Here is a 20809-nt window from a genome sequence, read left to right on the forward strand (position 1 = left end):
GTTCATGTAGGATGTAGCCTGGGATGTTATCAGGTCCCATGTAGGTTGTAGTTTCTCCTTTTGAGAGGACAGTGATGACTTGCTCCCTAGAGATAAGGGAGGGGGCAGGTGCTGGGAATGTCCTGATTTACTGATGGGGGGAGAGAAGGGTGACATTTTCACTGAATCTGTCTGCCAGGAGGTTGGCTTTATCTACGGCATTTGTGTATATGGTGTCCTTGACCACCATGCCGGGACCAGCAATATTTGGACTAGCGATAGTTGTAAGTCTGTTTGAGGTACCTGGATGATATTTTTATTTTACGTAAGGGTGACTTGGAAGAGTTAAAATCATTCTTGGATTACTTAAATCAGTCTACTGATTTGTAAGAATTTACCCATCAGTATGGCAAACAGACCATAGACTTTCTTGCCATCATTTTATATAATAACTTTGGGGACCAACGGTATAAATCTTAGAAAGAACACCTTTTCAAATGCATATTTGCTTTTTGACAATCAACACCCCATCTGGCAAGAACAGAACTTAGTGAGGGGACAGTTAATTAGACTCTGCAGACTGCTTTCTGATGACACACAATTTCAAATGGAGGTTAGCGTATCGTGTGATATGTACAGAAACAGGGGTTACCCCCAGAGTATGTTGGATGGCATTGGTCGTTTTGTTATAGAACATCAGAATTCCCACTGTGGTACCATTATTAAACAGTCTAAACATGTGATGGGTACAAAAAATGCCAATGTGCAAAATGTCAGTTTGGGTCCTGATGACCAGTTACAGGCACTAGTTGTACCATACAGAAGAGACCCTCACTCTTTAAACAATGCTGTTAGTATTCATTCGTCTATTGTCTTTGGAAGTCTTGGGTTAACCAACAGGCTGGGGGAGCAACCAGATTTGTTTTTAAGAACAACAAAAACTTTAAAACATTATTTGAATCTAGTGGAAGCTGCAAAAGTAAATTTACTAAAATCTGGGGGATGAAACGGTGTGGAGCGTGCAAGCAGTGTAGATTCATTCTAGAAGGTAGTAGTTTCCCAGTACATGGTTTTCCAAGACTGATTAAAGTCAAAGGCAGATTTGATTGTAACACAAAAGGGGTAATGTATATTGCCTTCTATTCATCTTGCTCAGCATTTTATGTTGGGAAGACTGTTAGACCTTTAAAGACAAGAATTTTCCAGCATGTATATGCAATCTGCAAGGCACATCAATTAAATGGCCTTTATAAACATTTGCTGCAATGTGGTGTTTTTAAAAGTTTTCTTTCACTATTTTGGAGAAAGTAGAACACTTTGAAAGAGGTGGTGACTGGGAAACATTAAAGAGCGAGCTCCACTGGCAAATTTTACTGAATGACCCCCCCCCCCCGGCATCATCGATTTAATTTCTATTAAGCCTATTTTGAAAATAAAATCTAATTGCCTGTCTTAATGTTGCAAGCTCAAGGACAATTGTAATTTTCAATACTATCATAAGTACATTTTATGACAGAATATTTTTTGACATCCAGCAACTTTTTTCATTTTATTCCCATGAAAGCTTTTAAATATTTTTTACAGATAAATTATTTGAAGGAATATTTATTGACATTTATTTATTTTATGCAACACATTTCGTTCAAGTATATTTTTAAGTGTGTACTTCTACAGCTACTATTAATTGTGTATTTAAGAGTGTGTGTTTCTTTAAATATTGAACGCAGCAAAAACAGATTCCCAACATGAAAAAAAACTTGGAAAATAAAGAAATGATACCAACAACGACCTGGAACACACCAGCTTTATTGACAACAAAATATTCCTTTGACTAAGTGCTTTCACCAGTAATTGGCTTCATCAGAGTCAAAGAAACCTCTAACTACAACAGAATAAATAGTGAAAAAAAAGGACATTTGTAATTTTCAATACTTTCATAAGTACATTTTATGACAGAATATTTTTTATGACATCCAGCAGCTTTTTTTCATTGTATTCCCGAATCCCGTGAAAGCTTTTAAATATTTTTTTTACAGATAAATTATTTGAAGGAATATTTATTGGCATGTATTTATTTTATGCAACGTGCAAATATATTTTATGCAATTATTTTTAAGTGTGCACTTCTACAGCTACTTTTAATTGTGTATTTAAAAGTGTGCTTTTCTTTAAATATAGCTGGTCCAGGCATGGTGCTTCTTTCTGAGTTTTTAAAAAGGAAGGAAGTTACTCTGTTACAGTTTCTGATTATGTTCCTGTGTTTTGGAATGAAAGTGCTAAAACTGTGGTGAATAAACATTCAGCTGGGCCTTTTGATACAGCATTTTTATTATAGTATCAGGGTGCAGTAACACTACTGCTTAATCAAATGTATAAATTGCATATTGGGATGTGGTACTGCAGGAGGAAGAAAGGCCAGAAGCAGAGGAAAAGCTGTATATGGAGAAGCTCAGAATATGTGAAATAGGAGTTAGGTGGAATACTACTATCAGAATGAGCCATCAAAAACAATTTACACAAAATCAGTCACATGCATAGACACACACACATGCACACAGATACACTGCAACATGTTGTGAAGAATGTATATTTGCCTTGACAAGTGTACTCAGAACGTGTTCTGCAATATAGTATGTGCAATATTTTCACAGCATTAAGCTGGATAATAAGGGTTGAATTAACAGTCAAGGTGATATGCAAGGAGATTTTTGAAAATGGCAAGCAGGAAGGTAGTTACAAATCAATAGGATCATCTAAATGAATAGCCTAGAATTGTGGAATGAAAGTCCAAGCAAGGTTAACTTGTGGGTTGTACTTCTGAAAGTTAGTCTTGGGAGATGCCTGCAGCCTTGGACTTTGTTGTATTACAAACAGTCTGTATCCTAAAAGGGTTGAATGAATTGTGAAGCCTGAGTGGCTATAACCTGAGGTACTATGCAATCATATTTCACTTAGTTAAGCCAAGTGGACATTGGTTTTGACTTGATTTATTTTGAATAAATAAACCTGTATGTTATGTTGCTCTGTCTCCCATGTCTGAGGTTACTGTGGTGGAGAATGCAGGCATTTGGCCAGAGACCTTCCAATTTATGACTCCTCATAGTACCTTTGCTGCCAAGTACAAACCATACTTTGGGCTTTAAATTCCCTTCAACATTGTGACCCTGGAATTGTTATCAAATGACTACAATGATGGAGGAATTATTTGAAAAAAATTGTAGAATTACAAATTCGATAAACTAAAACCTGAGGCAACTGCAGCAACAGCTAGTTGTAATGACTAATATGGCTGCCAACCTTAGGAATTGGCCATATATAAAGAAATTAACCAGGCAAAAGGAGTTGACCTAGAAATTACAAAATGATTTATAATCTGATTATGGTTTAACAGTAAAAGAGGATCCTGTTTGCTAACAGAAGCATACCTGAATGATAGGGTAGCAGAAAACCAGAACTGCAAATGATGATGTTATCATTATAGGATCTTAAGATAAACAGGAATTTCAAAAGTAAAAAGAGAGAAATTTACACAGAAACATAAAGGAATGTTAGCCGGAAAAAAAGAACGTTTATAGCTTTATAAATTGTTAGATATTCCAAGGTCATTGTGACTTATGACCGAATACCTTGCCAGTGTCATCCCTTATATCTCACCTCAGTTTTCTAGAATGGCCATATCGATCAGTCCTGAAGTATATTTGTGGATACCCATTCAGTTATCTAGTATATGTTTAAAGAAAAACACCGAGTCACACAACTTAACACCTGGTGGAAGTTTATCCCAGAGGTTTGGGAGGTGTGGAGTTATAAACATGTCCCTCTGCTTTGCTTTATCTGTTGGTGAAGATCTTGTTCCTGGTTCTAGTACTGGTAGATATATTGGGCTTGCAGCAAACATGATGTCCAGCAGAATTAGGTGAATAATGGGACAATTAGCAAGACAGATCTCTCTTCTCTAAAATGTGTAAGATGCTGAATGAAGTGATAGAGTTTCCATCTTCTCTTGGTAAATCATTGACTAATGGATCATGCATCAGACTACTGCACAGTGAATCAGAGGTGTCAATTGAAAGCATTTCAACTTAAGAAGCACCTCCACTTCAAATTAAAATATACTATGTTTTGCACTTCCAAAAATGGAAAAGTAATATTAGAGTTATTAGTTTAAAGTAGATATAACATTAAAAAATAAAAATGTATGTGTTTCTGTCCATTTCCCCTTAAGTAAAAAAATATAAAGAATATTAGCTTTCGTAACTATACTTATCAGTTGAATACACATCTTGGGCTAGAAATCAATAACTGCAATGATAAAAGAGTGAAACTCAGGTCCTGATTAATTATGCATATTTCTCAAAGTAAATTTTTATTTAAAACATTGTTATACCAGCTCCTGTCCTCAATGCTGTTGTTAACTTATGTCTTCTCCATACAGAGGTATTTTAGTTTGGGTTACCCTTTTAAAAGGACCTGTAGCTTGGTGAGGCATCAAAGTCTCCAAATAACAAGCAAACACAAAAAGAAAGGTTGACTTACCAGCTTTACAAATGTTGTATATATTAGATATACTCCAATATCTCCTTTGTCCTGCACCTCCCTCATTTATGGGTAGTGCAAAAAGGGTCTATATTATATCACTGAACACTTAAAAAAGCGAATGCTGATTGATCGACCTAATTTAAGCGAAAGCTTACAATCTCGAACTGTCAGATCAGCGATTTTTTTCCCAGGGAAAAAAATCGCTGATCCAAAACACATACACACAACACAAGCACACCAAACAAACAGAAATCCACACACGTACACCTAAAATCTGATACCTAACCCTACACTAAACTATGCACACACCATTAACTACCCACTTACCTTAACCCAAACCCTAACCCTAAGGTCCGTCACTATCGCACACTCACCTCACCCGCTCCCTAACCCTAACTCACTTAAATCCGCCCTAACCCTCATGTCCACTCAAGTCGCACACACACCTAACCTGAGCCCTAACCCTAACTCACCTAAATCACCCTAACACTCACATCCACACAATCGCACACTTACCTGAATCCGACCAGTAACTTTCCACCATAACACTGAAAATACCGAAGCAACAGAAACGGACAACCGAATTATTTCCCTAGGAAAAAAATTGAGTTTCTGCTGCTTTGATATTTTGCAGTTTCGCGAAAATAAGTTCGATCAATCAGCGTTCGCTTTTTTAAGCGTTCGAGGATATAATATAGACCCTGCAAAAATAGGTAAAAAGGTTGGATTGTTAGTCCTGAAAAATCATTGCATGAAACTAGTTTTCTTTTGGAAAACACCAGAAAAAACAAAAAAGAGATACATTTGTAGTGCAGCTTCTTTCTTGCCAGTCTGAATTGTTTACCTCATTAAAGTGTTTAGTGCAGGACTTCAGAAATACACACTAGCATGGTTAATCTTTTGTATAATTGTCACTGCTAGGCAACCTCAGGCCTTATGAAATCTGGCAACACTTCTTTGGAAATGACAGTTATGAAGAAACATAATTTGCTAAAAAAGAAATATATATATATATATATATATATATATATATCTGAAAAAGTCATATCATTATTCATCAGCAAGCATGGCTTCTAGTTACATTTTGCTTTTGTCTGTGAATTACCAATCTTATTTGTCACCTAAAAGTTAATAAACTGATTTACCTAGTAAAGACAAGAGGAGCTGTGATATATAGCGTTTGAAGCTTTTGGGGCAGTTGATTCATCTTCCTGCTTTTCATGTAAAAGTAACCACTCTGAGTTCAAGATAAGCTACAGAAGACCATAACTTAGTTTACTTTTAGCTGTGTGAATGTATTTTCTGATATTGTGCATGTATCGATACTTAAATTTGCTCATTAGTCTAAAAAGTACAGTTTTTATGGCCTTACTATGATAGGGGTAAGCACTGTACTTTCTTGTATTTCATATATAGTAAAGGGGAAGGTGGTAGAACTGCAATTTCTAATTAAACTACATATAGCTTATGTCTGTAACTCAGTTATGGGTTCTGCACTTGGTGTATTCTCAGTGCTGTTACTGATGTGATATAATCAGACTGAGTACCATCCTCATTAAGTCACACAGATGTCATAGAATCCTTTAATGCATTCATTCTCTTACTAAATTGAGTTTAACTATTCTGAACTCTGAATTAATAACTTATTAATTTGGTTGAAGAATACACTTTAGCTGAAAGTGAAACTTGTTAGGAGAGGTGTCATATCAGTTTCATTTGTATTTAAACAGATCTGTGTAAATACAATGGCTCTAGTTTTGAGAGTGCTAACCCATGGCACGAGTAGTCATTATATTTCTCGCCCCCACATTGTGTTGATACAGTAGTCTTTGCAAAATGCATTTATAGTACCATTAGAAAATATTGTATCATGTTTTATGAGATCTTTAAGAAAACAATTCAATATCCCAAGCAAGTCTTTGTCTACTGTATCTTAAGTTGAATATGCTCTGTCAAGATAAAAAGTTATACCTGGGATAAAACTTGCCATGAGAAAGCACATTTTTCCAGAAAGAGTTCTGGACTTCAGCAGAGTAACATGTGTTATGTATTTGAGGACTGGGATTAAAGTCCCAGCTGTAAGAATACTCCAAAGCATGTACCTTACCTGTTACTAGAAAGACGTGTAGCTGCTTGCAGGATTTTTCTTTGTATAAAATACTTCAGTAATATCTAGTTAATTAACTAAATAAAAAAAAAATGTAATTCCAAAATAAGTTTTTTCTTAATGCTTGTCTGGTGTGTTTCCCTTCTAAATGTACACAACATAAATTGTTTATTGTAATGTAAATCATCTTAGTTCTGTATGCAGATCTTCATTTAATCTGTTAAGTAATAGATAATGATGTCAACTTTATTGGCACTTTGAAATACAAGGAAGACATAATGTAGCATTTTCTTACTGTAACTGCCATTAAAATGTATTTCTTTATGTAACAGTACTAAATGCTAGATCATACCTCTCAGCTGTACAGATTTTTGCAGAATGTCCCGATTTTTGCCAAATATTTTGGTCTGTTTCTCATAAAATTGAGTTTTTCTGGCAAACAATTGAGGGTTGAAGTCAGAAAATAATGACAGACATTTGAGTTTCAGACTTCATATCCTTCAGAAAAAATATGCTAATGAAAAACCTGTTATTCTATCAACTTTCTAAGTTTGTAAGAGCAATATTTAAAAAGTGTCCCTATTTTTGAGCATTTGTCTACCCACTGTTTATGGCTTTGTCCAGATTTCTTGCTCTAAGAGGTTGAAGCGTATGGAATCCTTAGGGCCTCAGAGCCTGTTTAATCTATGAAAAAGTGGTTGAAAAGCCTTGTCCTTGTTGCATATAATCTGCATAACTGCCTACCTCTTTCTGTGATACAGTGAAATTAACTCACTCTGAAATAAGAGTTGAAGTCTTGTGATGGCATTAGGTGTCATTACATTGAACTATGTCCTTTGTAATGGAATTTTATTTGAAATTATATGGTATAACCTGGTAGTTGTATAATTGTACTTTTAGTGTACTTTCTGTTTTAGGCTGTTCTTATATGGTACATTATCACTTTCTCCTGTCCTGTCTGTTGCTGTTAAACCTGTTCCTGTTTGTTTTATTGTTATGTGACTTGTGTCCTGGTTGTCAATGTTAAAACTAGTCATGTTATGCCAGCATCACTGCTTTCTGTGTCCAGGCTCATTAATCCTTCTTGTGCTTGGTGCCCCTACAGCTGCCTTTAATCTATTCCTTACCTTTCTGTGTGCTTCAGGCATTTATAGAAATTGGCCATTGTGGTCAATATGTGTATCCAGTGATGTACAAATGAATGAAAGTTCAAACATGTTGTCAGTGTAGTCTCACAAAAAATAAAACACATTAGCAGTATCATAAAGCATCATTTCTTGCATAGATGGAACAATGTGACTAAGTTGTCCTTATCCCCTGAGATTTCTAACGTAATCTGTTTTACATACAGAAATGGTATAAGGAGTAGCGCTGTCATGGTCAACCATTATTCAGTTTATGATACAAGTACAGAGGTGGGCAGTAGGGCCCTTATAAGCCTAACCATGCAACCCAAATCTGACCCACAGATTAGATTTATGTAGAAAGTGATTTACTGACTGCCCTGTACATCAGAGACAAAGGCAACATACTGGAGTGAATTTCCAATTACCCATCCATTGGTCAAAATTATGCTTAAATAGGGTTAGGGAGGAACTCTGCTTCCCATGGATGGAGAGTCTGTGCCAGAGAATGGGAATTCTCTAAGAAACATAGCTGTCCCTTTAACATGTCCTTTTTATGTTACAGGCAAAATTTGGGTCTTTTGATTTAATAATTTTGATGCTGTTTGTTTTGCATATCCACAAACAGTTCATTAAAACAGGGTCCAGGGATGCCTTGTATGCAGGTAAAGATCATCTCTCAGTAGTCTGGGGCTTTGAGGTGATCAGCATAGGACATTTTGTTTATTTCCTGGATTATTTTTTGTAAGGAACCTTTGTGCACTTTCCAGTTGATGCATGTGTCTGTTAGGTCATACTAAAGATGGCATTATATTGTATGATGGGTCTGATGAGGGCCAATTACAGTGGTACAGTGACCTCTCTCTGAACCTAGATGCCATGCCCTTACTTATAAGTTGAACAACATAGAAGAATTTTCTTACTACCTTGGACACTTGTTAGTTGAAGGCTAGGTTATCATCTACATGAGTTCCCAGATCCCAACTTCTAGGGGTGATTTATTGATGGTGTCATTACCCAGGATGGCAGACTTTCCAAAAGGCACTATAGTGCATTTTTTGAAGTTGAGTATAAAGCCAATGCTTTGGCACCAGGTGTTTGTCTATGTTATATCCTCCTGAAGGGTGATCTTGTCTTGGGGGATTTAATGATGGCTCTCAGTTTGCAATCGTCTGTGAAGTTGGTCAGCCGGAGGCCATTGACATTGTCCTCTGAGAAGTAGATGCCATAGAGGAGCAGGCCCAGCACAGAACACAGAGGGATCCCTCTGGTGATCAGCCTCTTTATGGAGTTGGCCATATCGATCCTAACCTCTTGGGTCTTTTCTGTGAGTCATTTAGCTATCCAGTGTGTTATAAAGGGTTTGTGCCTAGCTCCATAAGTTCATTGACGATGCTTGAGTTGGGGTATTGTTTAATTCTTTAGCCAGATCTATATAGGCAGTATGCACCATTTTTACCTCATTCATTGCCTTAGTGGCCTTTTCAAAGAAGTCCACCAGGGTCAGTAAGCATGACCTTCCTTTGACAAAGCCAAATTGGGATGGATTCAGTATCTGAAGGCCTCCTGTATCCTTGATGATAATCTACATAATAATTCTTTCCATGGCTTTGCAAATGAGACAAGTCAGACTGACGGGTCTGTAATTTCCAGGATCTGTTGAAGGACCTCCCTTATGAATGCTGCAGTCCTCCAGTCTCATGGCAAGACTGCCTTAAGACTATAGTTAAATAGTGAATCCAAGGGTTCAGATAATCCATATTTTTGACTGTTTAGGAGGCAGGAGACAGACAAACACTTCTTATTGATTTAAACATTTATTGATTATTTTTTTTCAGAAAATAAAGCAAGCAGTATTTCTTGTTATACCTTAGTTTTAGTGTTAAGTGGTAAAGTGCTGAGTGCCCTATTTTACAAATATTCTTATATATAAACATGGGTACCCTGGTTTGGTGTAAATGTTCATTTGTCGACATCTGTTTAATCTACCGCATTTGGTCGATATATGCAGGTGGTCAACTGGTGTGTGAGACTGACAATCCCTGGGTAAGGGAATATTCCCTTTCCCTGGGGAATGTGCAGTCTGGGAGATTGTATATAGAATTAGCAAGGGGGGAGGGGCACAGGGTAGCTTGCCCCCTACAAAAAATGATGTTATTTGTTGCATGAGCAAAGGTTCTTTCTGTGTACATTCATAGTAACGTACCATCATTCCATTTGTCAACCTTTTGTGGTCTATGTTTTGGCAGTTGAAGAGTGAACTACTCAGCTAAAGTGAGTAGACCCATAGAAATACAGGTTTACTATTACATTCCTGAAAACTGCTTCAGTCGACCGGCATGTTGTCAAAAGGCATTTTTCAAGTGGGCAGAAATGCCAAACCAGAAATCATCGACTACACTACAGCAAATCTGTAGTGTAGTCGATTTCCTGAGTTCGGCATTGTGTACAGAGAGCACAGCGAGGGACAGGGAATTAACCCATTTCCCCATTTCTTCACTGTAGCGAGATCTCGAAGTTTGTATATATAATTTGCTGGGGGCGTGAGGGGCTCTCCCCCCCCCCACATGGGCTTTACCATGAATGTGATGTTCTTGAAAGTTAATTCCTGTTTTACTAACAAGATGCTTGCTTTAATGTTACTTAAACCTGCTAAACAATCTGCAGACTTTGGAAGGATTAGGTTCTTAGGTAACCACTAGGCAATCATTCTGCAAATCATTACAAGCCTAACCAACTAACCATATTCAAAAGTTCCCTCCAGCCTCAAGAGGGCAAGACAAGATAGTTGGGGAGGGGGGCAGGAATTTGAATTGCCCATTCAGTTGTCTAGGTTTACTCTGAAGGGTGGCAAGGATGTTTCCCTATGTGACATGTAGTGGACGCTTATTCTAGAGGTGGGGAGTAAGTGCAATGCATATGATGCTATGATACCTAGAAATTAAAATGCAGGTGTATAACCTTAGTCAGTTAAGGTTACTGCATTAATATGCATAGTAGGGATAGGGAGTCATACATTTATACAATATAAACTTCATTTTATAAGGACTGTACTGTGTACACCTCTGGTGAGGTCTATGGCTTCTTGTTCGACTTCTTTATTTAGATCAGCGTAAATGTCATGTAGCATTTAAACCTGCTATTAACCTGCAAGTGATTCAGGGATTTGGTGGCATGGGGGCTGTGATACTGGAAATCATATGTTTCATTTTAGTTCTTAAATCCTCGGTGTCCAGTATTATTTTAATATATGCATGTTTTTATTTATAACAGAACATGCTATATAAATTAAGGGTCAGACTAAGGGGACTGCTACCTCCTTCTGTTGTCAGACAAATGTAATGTAGCTATACTTTTTGCTGTCAGGCCTCATTTCTTCAGTGTTCAGTTAACCGGTTTTCAGAAAGCCATGCTGACATGCCGATTACTGATTTTGTTGTGCAGTGGTCAGTCGGTCAAGCTCAGAAACAATGACAAATTTGTCAATAAAATTCCTTCATTCACACTAAGTAGGCCAAGATGTGGCAAGCCTCAGTTCCTTTGACATTGTAGTATTTGTCACAAGTAAGGGAGTGCCAGAATGTTCATTAGTTCAGACTCAATTTACTAAGGGGTGTTAAGCTGTCCTTTCATTGAATGTTGTTCTTGGTGTTATATGCATTACTTGTTAAGACTGTACTATACTTGATTTATTGTTCTTGGTGATTGCAGAAAAAATGATTGATGGGATATAGCTTTCCCAGGAAAACCTAACTGAGGCAAGAAATATAATTTTTTGTACATTATTTTATAATATCTGTTATCTCTTGGTTGGAACAGTTATAATATCACAGTCTAGCATAATTAGTTAATTGTCCTGACTACATGATTAATTTTAACTATTTCAGAATCACAGATGAACGATATGAAAAGGTGCCGTACTTCTTGTTTGGAGATTTTAACTTTCGATTAGACGCAAAACAAGTAGTTGAGGTAAGTCACTTTGGGCAGAATATATTCATTCTTAAGCAGCTGGTACATTGAACAATTGATGCACATTATACCATTCTGTCCTTTGCTCTGATTTGATTTGAGTAGGCTTTTTCTTGTTTAATTTGCTTTAAAATGTTCTTGTATAAATCCAAAGTAAACTGAGTGTTATGAATTGTTTTGCTTCTTGGTTTTCCTCAGCTTACTCAGTTGTTATGAAATATTAATTAGCACCACCTTCAAATGATAAATAGCAAACTCTCAGAGTGGCATTACAGAGAGTTAGCAGATGAAGGTAGCTGCAACCACCAAACAAGATAGCCTCTTATGGCCAGGAGTTTGTTGTAAGAAATTGGGATTCTCTGTATGCAAACTCCTCCAATGCATTTTATAGCAGTGACATTCAAGGAAAGTTTTTTTAATTTAAAAAAATGGAGGCTTGGGCATTATGCACACACACACACTTCCCCTAATTTAAATGAGTAAACTCTGAAGTTGTTTGCAGATAAACTAAGAAATAAATGTGCATTAAAGGACTGGCAAGTCAAAATGTTCAGTATGTAGATCAACATTTATGTGAACTGACATTTAGAAAATGACATTCCACCAAATGACTGCAGCACATCATTCTCTGATTTATCATTAATATCTCTTTGTCCTCTGAATATTTAATAATAATAAGCACATGTCAACATTTCCTGTCAGGGCTTGTATTTGTAAATAGACTATTTAGCCAATGCCTGGATTTCTTGGGAGACTGTTCATGTTTTGACTTCTGTCACTTACATATGCTTATTGCAATGCTTTGCAGGAGTACAGTACATGTAATGCCACTGTATTTCATTGCAGACAGTTACTTCCCCGGTGTGTATTCCAGTTTGCCCTAAATTGTCATCTCCTGTTCTGCAACAGGTCACTTTAATTCAGTCCTTCATGTGTCCAACTGAATTTTATGTTATGCAGACAGTAATGCTATAATTCACAGCTTTGAACAAAAGATACCTTTGATATCACAAAACATCTGACTCATGATCTGATTTTCTGTTAGTGCTGTTTACACAGAGAGAGACTATGGTGCAACCTTCATCTCAGATAAACTTCTTGAAAATTGGGTGATCGCTGTTTAACTGCCCTAAGCCCATTTAAACTATGGCTATGCCACTATCACCAGAGCTGAGTTAACTAACAGAGGCAAGACTGAGCTACCTAACAAGAGTAACACTAACAATGTATTCTAAAATGGAGGTTAACCAGATGTTGCATGTATGTAATATCAAAAGTGTTGACATACTATGTTAGTGTAAAATGGTAGTTTAGCTACATATACCAGCATTAGCAGTACAAAACAAAATTATGAAATGGATATACCAGATTTCACTCATACCTTACATTAGTAGCACATGCATACACATGAGCACACAAAATGCTGATGGGTTGATGTACTTGTAATCAATATGATGGTATGCATTCGTTTATTTGTTCATGTTAGCCACAAAAGGCAGAATAAGTCAAGAACGGCCCCTTTTCAGCAGCAATCAAGAAGGAAAAGCTACACATCCAAACACAATATTAGATATCACGAGTATAATATTAGCTATCACGAGTATAATATTAGATATCACGAGTATAATATTAGATATCACGAGTATAATATTGCAGCACAATTATTGTGCAAAATTTTAAACAATGTTCTGTTCACCAGCAGCGATACTTTTAGCAATATATGATATGACTACATAGTAAATATTGACAGGTAGAAGCAGGGACTGTATATATATATTTAGATGAAAAAAGTAATATGTAGAGAGAGATCTTCTCAAATGCCAAATGTAATAATTTAGATACTAATAATAACCAGTTAACAAGTTCTGTTCAGAAGGAAAATGTGTTATATTTTGTAAAGTCTTGTTCAACACTGATATGTAGCATTTCTTTTTAGTTTATTATATAGATCTCCAGTTTTCCAGGTTGTAATTCTTTTAAAAAAAAAAAAAAAAAAAACATGGGTTAGAAGAGAATTGTGTTTATGCCATTGACAAGAAAGAAAACTATACCTCCTACAGAGTTATGGCTCTCCACACAGCAAAGTAGACACGGTATGGCTAAAACAAGGCTATCTCCAGCATCAGCCTGTGTACCAGAATTAAGAGCAGTAGATTCATATTTTTGACCATACAGCATTATGCATCCATGTAATACTTGCTGTTGACTAGTTTAGTTCCACTTAATGAAAGAGTGATTTACAAGGGAAACCCAAGAGGAAAATTCTGTAGCACAGAGCTAGGTAGAGTTTGTTAATGTAACAAGTTAACCTATGCTGCAATTAATATTTTGTTCATGTTTCTTGCCATAACTTAATCTCTAATCACAATACTTGAGATAGAAGTCAATGAAGATAAAATATATTTATCTGAACTGGCCATTTGGCATTCTATTTTCTTAAAAAAAAAAAATTCAATCAGTGGACCCTAGGTCATGCCAGCTAATCTAGTGGATTAAGGTTCTGTTATGTTAATGAACTGTTTCCAGTAGTTAAGGGTAGAAAGTTTGATTTTTTCCACCTTCATGTGCCTACTGTGTGACTCTCAACAAATCACTTGAACAGACAGTCCTCCTGGGATACTACTGAAAGGGGCGTTTAGTCCCAGTAGGCTTTCCTGGTTAAAATTTAGAAAATAATTAAAAAATGTGGTTTATTGTACTTGCCTCATAGTGCCAAATGGATGAATCACCTTTTACTTAAGGCTCTTTCCATTTTCTTTGCAATTCTGAATGAAAGGCTTCCTAGAACTAAAAGCACATGGCAACAGTGAGAAGAAGCAGTTTTGTTCCATCTGAATGGAATACGTTGCCATTAAAAGGTTTAGTGATTCTCTTGTATTAGTGTGACATTTTCACCATTTCCAGCAGATGGCAGTATACACAATCCTGTGACAACATAGTGTGAGGAAGTAATCTGTTACATCTATAACAAAGCAGTTTCAGTGGTTATAGAGAAATTCATCTTTAGTTGTCTGAATCATTCTTAGCATTTGTCACTGAAAGGGAGATCATTAGTTAATTGTTGTAACAAATATTGTAGCACATAATTGTTTATAGATACCGCTACACAGACAGAGATAAGTTAGATAACATTTATTTAGTGAGAAGAGGCAGAAATACCACTTTTTCATTGGCAATCTAAAACGAGAGTCTGTAGTGTGCCTTATAAAGCACCTTTTTCAAATACTGATAACTACAAATGGTTTGTAACAGAATTACTTTAACTGTAAGACAATTGCAGTTACTCATATCTTAATTTTGCTTGACTGAGCATAACTTTAATGGAAGTATTTTATATATGATAGTTCACGTTGTGCATTTTGTGCTATATAGAGACTTCTTGGTACTATTTTAGAAAGTAACCTTATTATACCTGATGACTCTGCTAAAATGACCTTTTCTACCAGGTATGAAGTAAGAAAAAGACTTTCTAGTTTCACATATATAATACCAACCTGACAACATATTTGAACTTTAAAACAAGATACATTTTTTATAATTAATGATTTGTAAAATGCAACTTATAATAACTTAATGTAGCATGTTATTTATCATGTGTGAGAGCCAACACAGAAATGTATAAATTCCTAGCTTATGTCTTGGGTGTCTGTATTCTGCAGATCATAAAGACAATAGTCTTTTTTACTGATGTATGGTCTTATTGAGAGAGTGTTAAAATACTTGTGCATGGGAAAAATCATGACAGATTCTGCAGTGAAATATTGTATTTAACTTCAGTGTAATTAGAACAGTTTATTTTCTGCAGCAGTAACATAATCGGTACTTGCAGTAGGTTATGGTCACCAGTTGACACACTATACAGCTCAGTAAAACATATAAGTTCCTACACTTCAACATCATAACAGACTATTAGGACATGGTTACACATCCAAAAGTTATTTTGCAGAAGTTCAGGTTTAAAAGGTGTATTAATCTTCCTACATTAAAAAATTGAGCAGTCAACTGCAAGTCAGGCCAAGGCAAACAGAAAATGACATTAATATTGTGAGGCATATTCTGATGGATCCAGTTCTGCTTCTGAAGCAGTAGGTTAGACGTAGGCCCCAAAGTACCACTGGTGATTTAATGAACAGCACATATATGACAGTTTAAATGGAAGTAATACAAGATATAGCACAGAAACATGAGTATTCAGTAATGTAATACGGGACGTTCTATAAGAACTGAATATATAACTTTGTTGCATTTTACTTGAATGTCTGCCATACCTGAGCCATTTGTAAATTACCCCAGACTTTATATATTTGTTTTAAAGTCTTATTCTTAGATTTATTCTCTTTTTAATACATACCCACAAGTCTTAAAACATGAAGCCAGTAACTGAGTGCAATTATTCCTTACAGTTGTGCATCCAAATCCTTAAATATGCAGAATAGAGTGGTTCATTACATTTATAAAATAGCTATGAAAACATACAAGGGAATATTGCATTTATAAAATGATTGACTTTATGTATTTCTGAATTTAATGCATGTATTGAGGACTTCTTCAGTCCTTGCAATTGCTTGTTTTTAAAAAAGTGGTTTGCCACTAGCTGTGTTAAAGTGTGCATTTTTTAATGTAACATAATTGCTTAATTATAGGCTGTATCTTTGTTCTCACTGGGCTGACTGGCATTATGATAGTATGCCCACCTGTAGCAATGAAAACTTACTACCCAGAGTGAGCATGGGATACCTAAAGAAACATCTAAACTGAAAGCAATGGATAATCCAAAAGGTAGGCCCCATTACGTGGAGGAGGGGATCATTGTGGCATTAATGACTACCCAGAAGCTGGTTATATAGGTTTTGATATCTACACATGAGGATAAAAGATGTATAACTGATTGTATGTACATGTGCAGTCATGATGTCAGTGGTGAATGTGCATTGCTTCTGAGACTAGATGAATGATTTCATGAAGGAAAGCTGTCAGTGACCAGAAATATTATGGCAGCCATGCTTGCAAGACACTATTATTTGGAAGTGCATCTTCTAGACAAGGAGCATGTAGTGTATGTAATGCTGTGCTACATGTAAGGTAGCAGAAAAAAATCTCCTTTTTGTGCTTTAAATTGCTGCCCTTCTGTAAGGTTTGTGTATCCTTCCAGGACTGAAATAGTTTATTTTGAACACAGTAACTTGACTTCTCTTTCTTCTGAACACTTTGCTGTGTAATGGGAATTCTGGGTACCAGTGTTTTGCATAGACCTCATTTTACTTGGAATCCTCATTATTTTAAATGTTAACTGCACACCAAAATTTCATTAGAAAGGCTTACCACAAGAGAGACCCTACAGGGAGACAAGGATGTCTACATAAAGATTAATGCTGTGCCATGGATACATTGTAAACAGTGTTGAAAAATGGTGAACATTTAAACTGTGATGGCTCTGAAAAAAGAAACATATTATCCACAAGTACTATCCTGATGTTAAGACTTTTTCATGTCTATAGAATCATTTTTCAGAAGAAAAGAAATCCTTAAATTTGTCGAACTTGCCTCTGAACCCGTGCTGCCTGTTGTTATTGTTAGAGCACTGTATCTTCACAGGAAGAGGGACCACTGTACCTGCATATGACGAAGGACTGCTGTACCTACAGATGATGAGGGAAAGACTTATAACTAATGGGCTTCACTTTCACCTTGTCTCTTATATCTTCACTGATTGGACCTGCAATCCCCTTTTTGACTGAGCCTCCAATCACTTTGCCCTAACCTGGGGTCTCTGCCCTTTCACTTCCTGGCATATCACAATCTCCTCCTGCATGTGCACATTCCTCCTACTGCACTTACCCATCCCTCCTCCTCTCTAATGCTGACGTTACCTCACTCTCTGTATATTAGCTAATATTTTTATCATCTCCTCTATGCTCTTCCCCCAACTCTGCTTACTAATGTTGGTTACTGGCTCCATCCTCTTCTTCAGTCTTTTGCTCTTCCTTCTCACACTCTTCCTTACTATCTACTGTTCCTCTGTAATCCCTTTTTTGACTGAGCCTCCAATCACTTTGCCCTAACCTGGGGTCTCTGCCCTTTCACTTCCTGGCATATCACAATCTCCTCCTGCATGTGCACATTCCTCCTACTGCACTTACCCATCCCTCCTCCTCTCTAATGCTGACGTTACCTCACTCTCTGTATATTAGCTAATATTTTTATCATCTCCTCTATGCTCTTCCCCCAACTCTGCTTACTAATGTTGGTTACTGGCTCCATCCTCTTCTTCAGTCTTTTGCTCTTCCTTCTCACACTCTTCCTTACTATCTACTGTTCCTCTGTATCCATACTTTGCCATCTGCACAGTGGACCACATTCCTTCCATCCCCTCCCATTCCAGCTACCAAGTTGAATGTCATTCTTTGGTTACTTCCTTATTGTTTCCTATCAGGTCCTGTCTCCTGCATTGTCACCTCAGTCTTCAATCCCCGTTATGATGTAGGTCCCATTATGGCACTTAATGTAGCTTTAAAGAGTCAGCTCTGGTATGTAGTGGCCCACCCCAGTCTCTGTACTAACAGTGATGCCATTACTGTACTTAAATGTAATCCCTGGTGTCTAGGGTTTTATTTGTCGCTTGATCCTCCCTAGTAATGCACGTGCCTTATACTTTAAGGAGTATTCCCTGGTGTCTAGTATGTCATCCATCCCACCCTGTACCCATAGTAACATTGGTGCCATTATAGCACTTTATAGACTCATTACTGGTGTCTAGTGGTTCCCATCACCCCCAAATACCTATAGTAATGGTGTAATTGCAGCAATTATGTATTCTCTGCTTGTCTGCTGGTCCTCCCTTACTCCCAGATACTGTACTTTGGTTGTTGCCATTGTGACACTTAAGAGTCTGTCTGGTATCCCCCATCCCTGCCCTGCTATTCTGTGTCTTAGGGCCCTCTTCTCTGGTGTACAGGGTATCCCCCATCCCAATAGTAATGTTAACCTTTGTATGACATTATAGTGTGCGCATCCCCCCACCACCCTGGTCCCCAAACTAGTGGTGGTGCTGGTACTGCACTTTTCCACATTATTCTCTCTGGTGTCCAGTAGTTCTTCCCAGCCACCAGTCCAAGTTTTGACTCTTCTGCCATTGTTGCCATTTTACAGTTACCCCCCCCCCCCATGTTCGTGTTCACTGTTGAACACTATATGGTGAGGATGGCCATGATGATCTACACTCAAGATGGCTTCCTGGGGATAGTTCCAAGGAGAGAGCACATGGCTAATTAACATGTGCCTGTCCCTTGAATTTCTCATTAGCATTCCACATGGCCATGGGGCCAACCTTTCTTAGTACTGAATGTCATCATGCTGGAGGCTCATGTGGCACCATGTAGGGGTCCCTCATGAATACAAAAAACTTACAGCAACATGTACATGGCCATGTATACACCACTGTAGGTATAGGAATCCATCCCTTAGACCCCCCTTTCCTTCAGTGATACTCACATGCATTCTCTATCATTTTCTTTTAGCTTTGCTCCCTTATTGCCTGCCCATCTGCTTTTCCATCTAGTCGTTTCCTTTTTCTCAGCTTTTTTCTAGCGTGGCTGCCTGAAACTTCTCATTTTACAGAGTTAATCAATGCAAACCAGGGGATTTAGAGAGTTTGTGGCCGATGAAGTCAAATGCTACTAATTCATCAGGTTTTCATGACTTCCTTAACATTAAATGCCCTTTCATAGGATCGTAGGAGGTTACTAGGCCCTGAGGCTCTTATAAGCCTAGCTAAGGGTTTAGCCCATGTTTAGACAAGTCAGCACCCAAAGCCCCTGTCCAGCAGGGACACAGAGGGAATCCCAGGGGTGTATTTTCTGTTTCCCATCCAGTTACCCAGGCTGTGCTTAAAAAGGGATAATTAGGTACTCTGCTTCACATGGAGAGGGAGTCACATGGTCGAGTCTCTGGGACACCAATCTGTCCCACTAACAAGTCCTATTGATATCACAGACCAAGTTGAAGTCACGCATATGGGTTGCTCAAGTGGAGTTTGACTTGCGGATATGCAGCAGTCCCGTCAAGGCAGGGATTGTGATTGCTTTGTATGCCAGACAGAGGTCACCTCTGAGGAGTCTGTATGAAACTGAGTAGAGGGACAGGGCTTTTAGTCTATCTGTGTAGGGTAGATGTTTGAGGCCCTAGATTCTCCCTGTGAGGAACCTCTGCGGTCTCTCCAGCTGCTCCATGTGCTTTGCGAGGTACCTACCGTGTTGTACTTAATAATTGGTTTACAAGGGAAGAATACAGGGATGTTATGACCTCTTTGTCCCTGAATGAGATACCCTTACTTATGAGGTGGGCCATGTAGAAAGCTTTCCATACAACGGAAGCAACATGGTGGTTAAAAATCAGGTTGCTATCAAGTTGGGTGAAGTCAGGTTGCTATCAAGTTGGGTGCCCAAATCCCTCACTACTGATTGTGTACTTAAGATATTGTTATTAACGTGATAATATTGGGGATGTCACTCTCCCCAAATGGGATGATGATGCATTTTTTGGCATTCAGCTTGAGGCCATGTTTCTTGCACCATTCATTTGTTTGAGTGAGATCCTCTTGGAGGACGCTCACATCACTTAGGGAATTGATGACTGTGTCCAGCTTGCAGTCATCTGCAAACTGGGTCAGCCATGGGTTCATAGGTGTACTAGGCTAATGGCCCTGGAGCCTTTACAAGCCTAGCCCATAGGATTACCCTGGCATCGTGCCACCTGACATTAGTTCCCGGTGCCTCTGGTGAGTAGGGTCACTGGAGTAATTCCCGGGGTACATTTTCTATTTCCCATCCACTCATCAAGATTTTTCTTGAAGAGGGCCAGTGAGGTGCTCTGTTTGACATGTATGGGAAGTCTGTTCCATAGCATGGCCAGTCTCTGGGTTATGAACCTGTCCCTCTAGCATGTTCTGTTGATTGTGGTAATGAGGTTGAGGTCTCTGGAGCATCTTATGTGGAGGGATTGGGATTTCTTTAGATGTAGCATTTCTAACAGGGCTGGGTCAGACAAGGCTTTGTATGTCAAGCAGAGATTGCCTCTAAGTAGGCAATAT

The 20809-nt window shown here is 37.7% G+C and overlaps 1 protein-coding gene across 3 annotated transcripts in view; it reads left to right on the top strand.

Annotated features, from left to right (window-relative positions):
• The window catches only part of INPP5A (inositol polyphosphate-5-phosphatase A), a 3411481-nt gene that overhangs the window by 2391585 nt on the left and 999087 nt on the right, over positions 1-20809 (top strand). For all 3 annotated transcript variants that reach the window (XM_044056820.1, XM_044056818.1, XM_044056819.1), the window contains exon 9: positions 11637-11721. In XM_044056820.1, coding sequence (XP_043912755.1) covers positions 11637-11721 — 85 coding nt within the window. The remainder of the gene's footprint in view (positions 1-11636; positions 11722-20809) is intronic.

The sequence above is a fragment of the Protopterus annectens genome, chromosome 14.part0 (assembly GCF_019279795.1).
Source record: "Protopterus annectens isolate FY-2018-M chromosome 14.part0, PAN1.0, whole genome shotgun sequence".
In the NCBI taxonomy this organism is placed as follows: Eukaryota; Metazoa; Chordata; order Ceratodontiformes; family Protopteridae; genus Protopterus; species Protopterus annectens.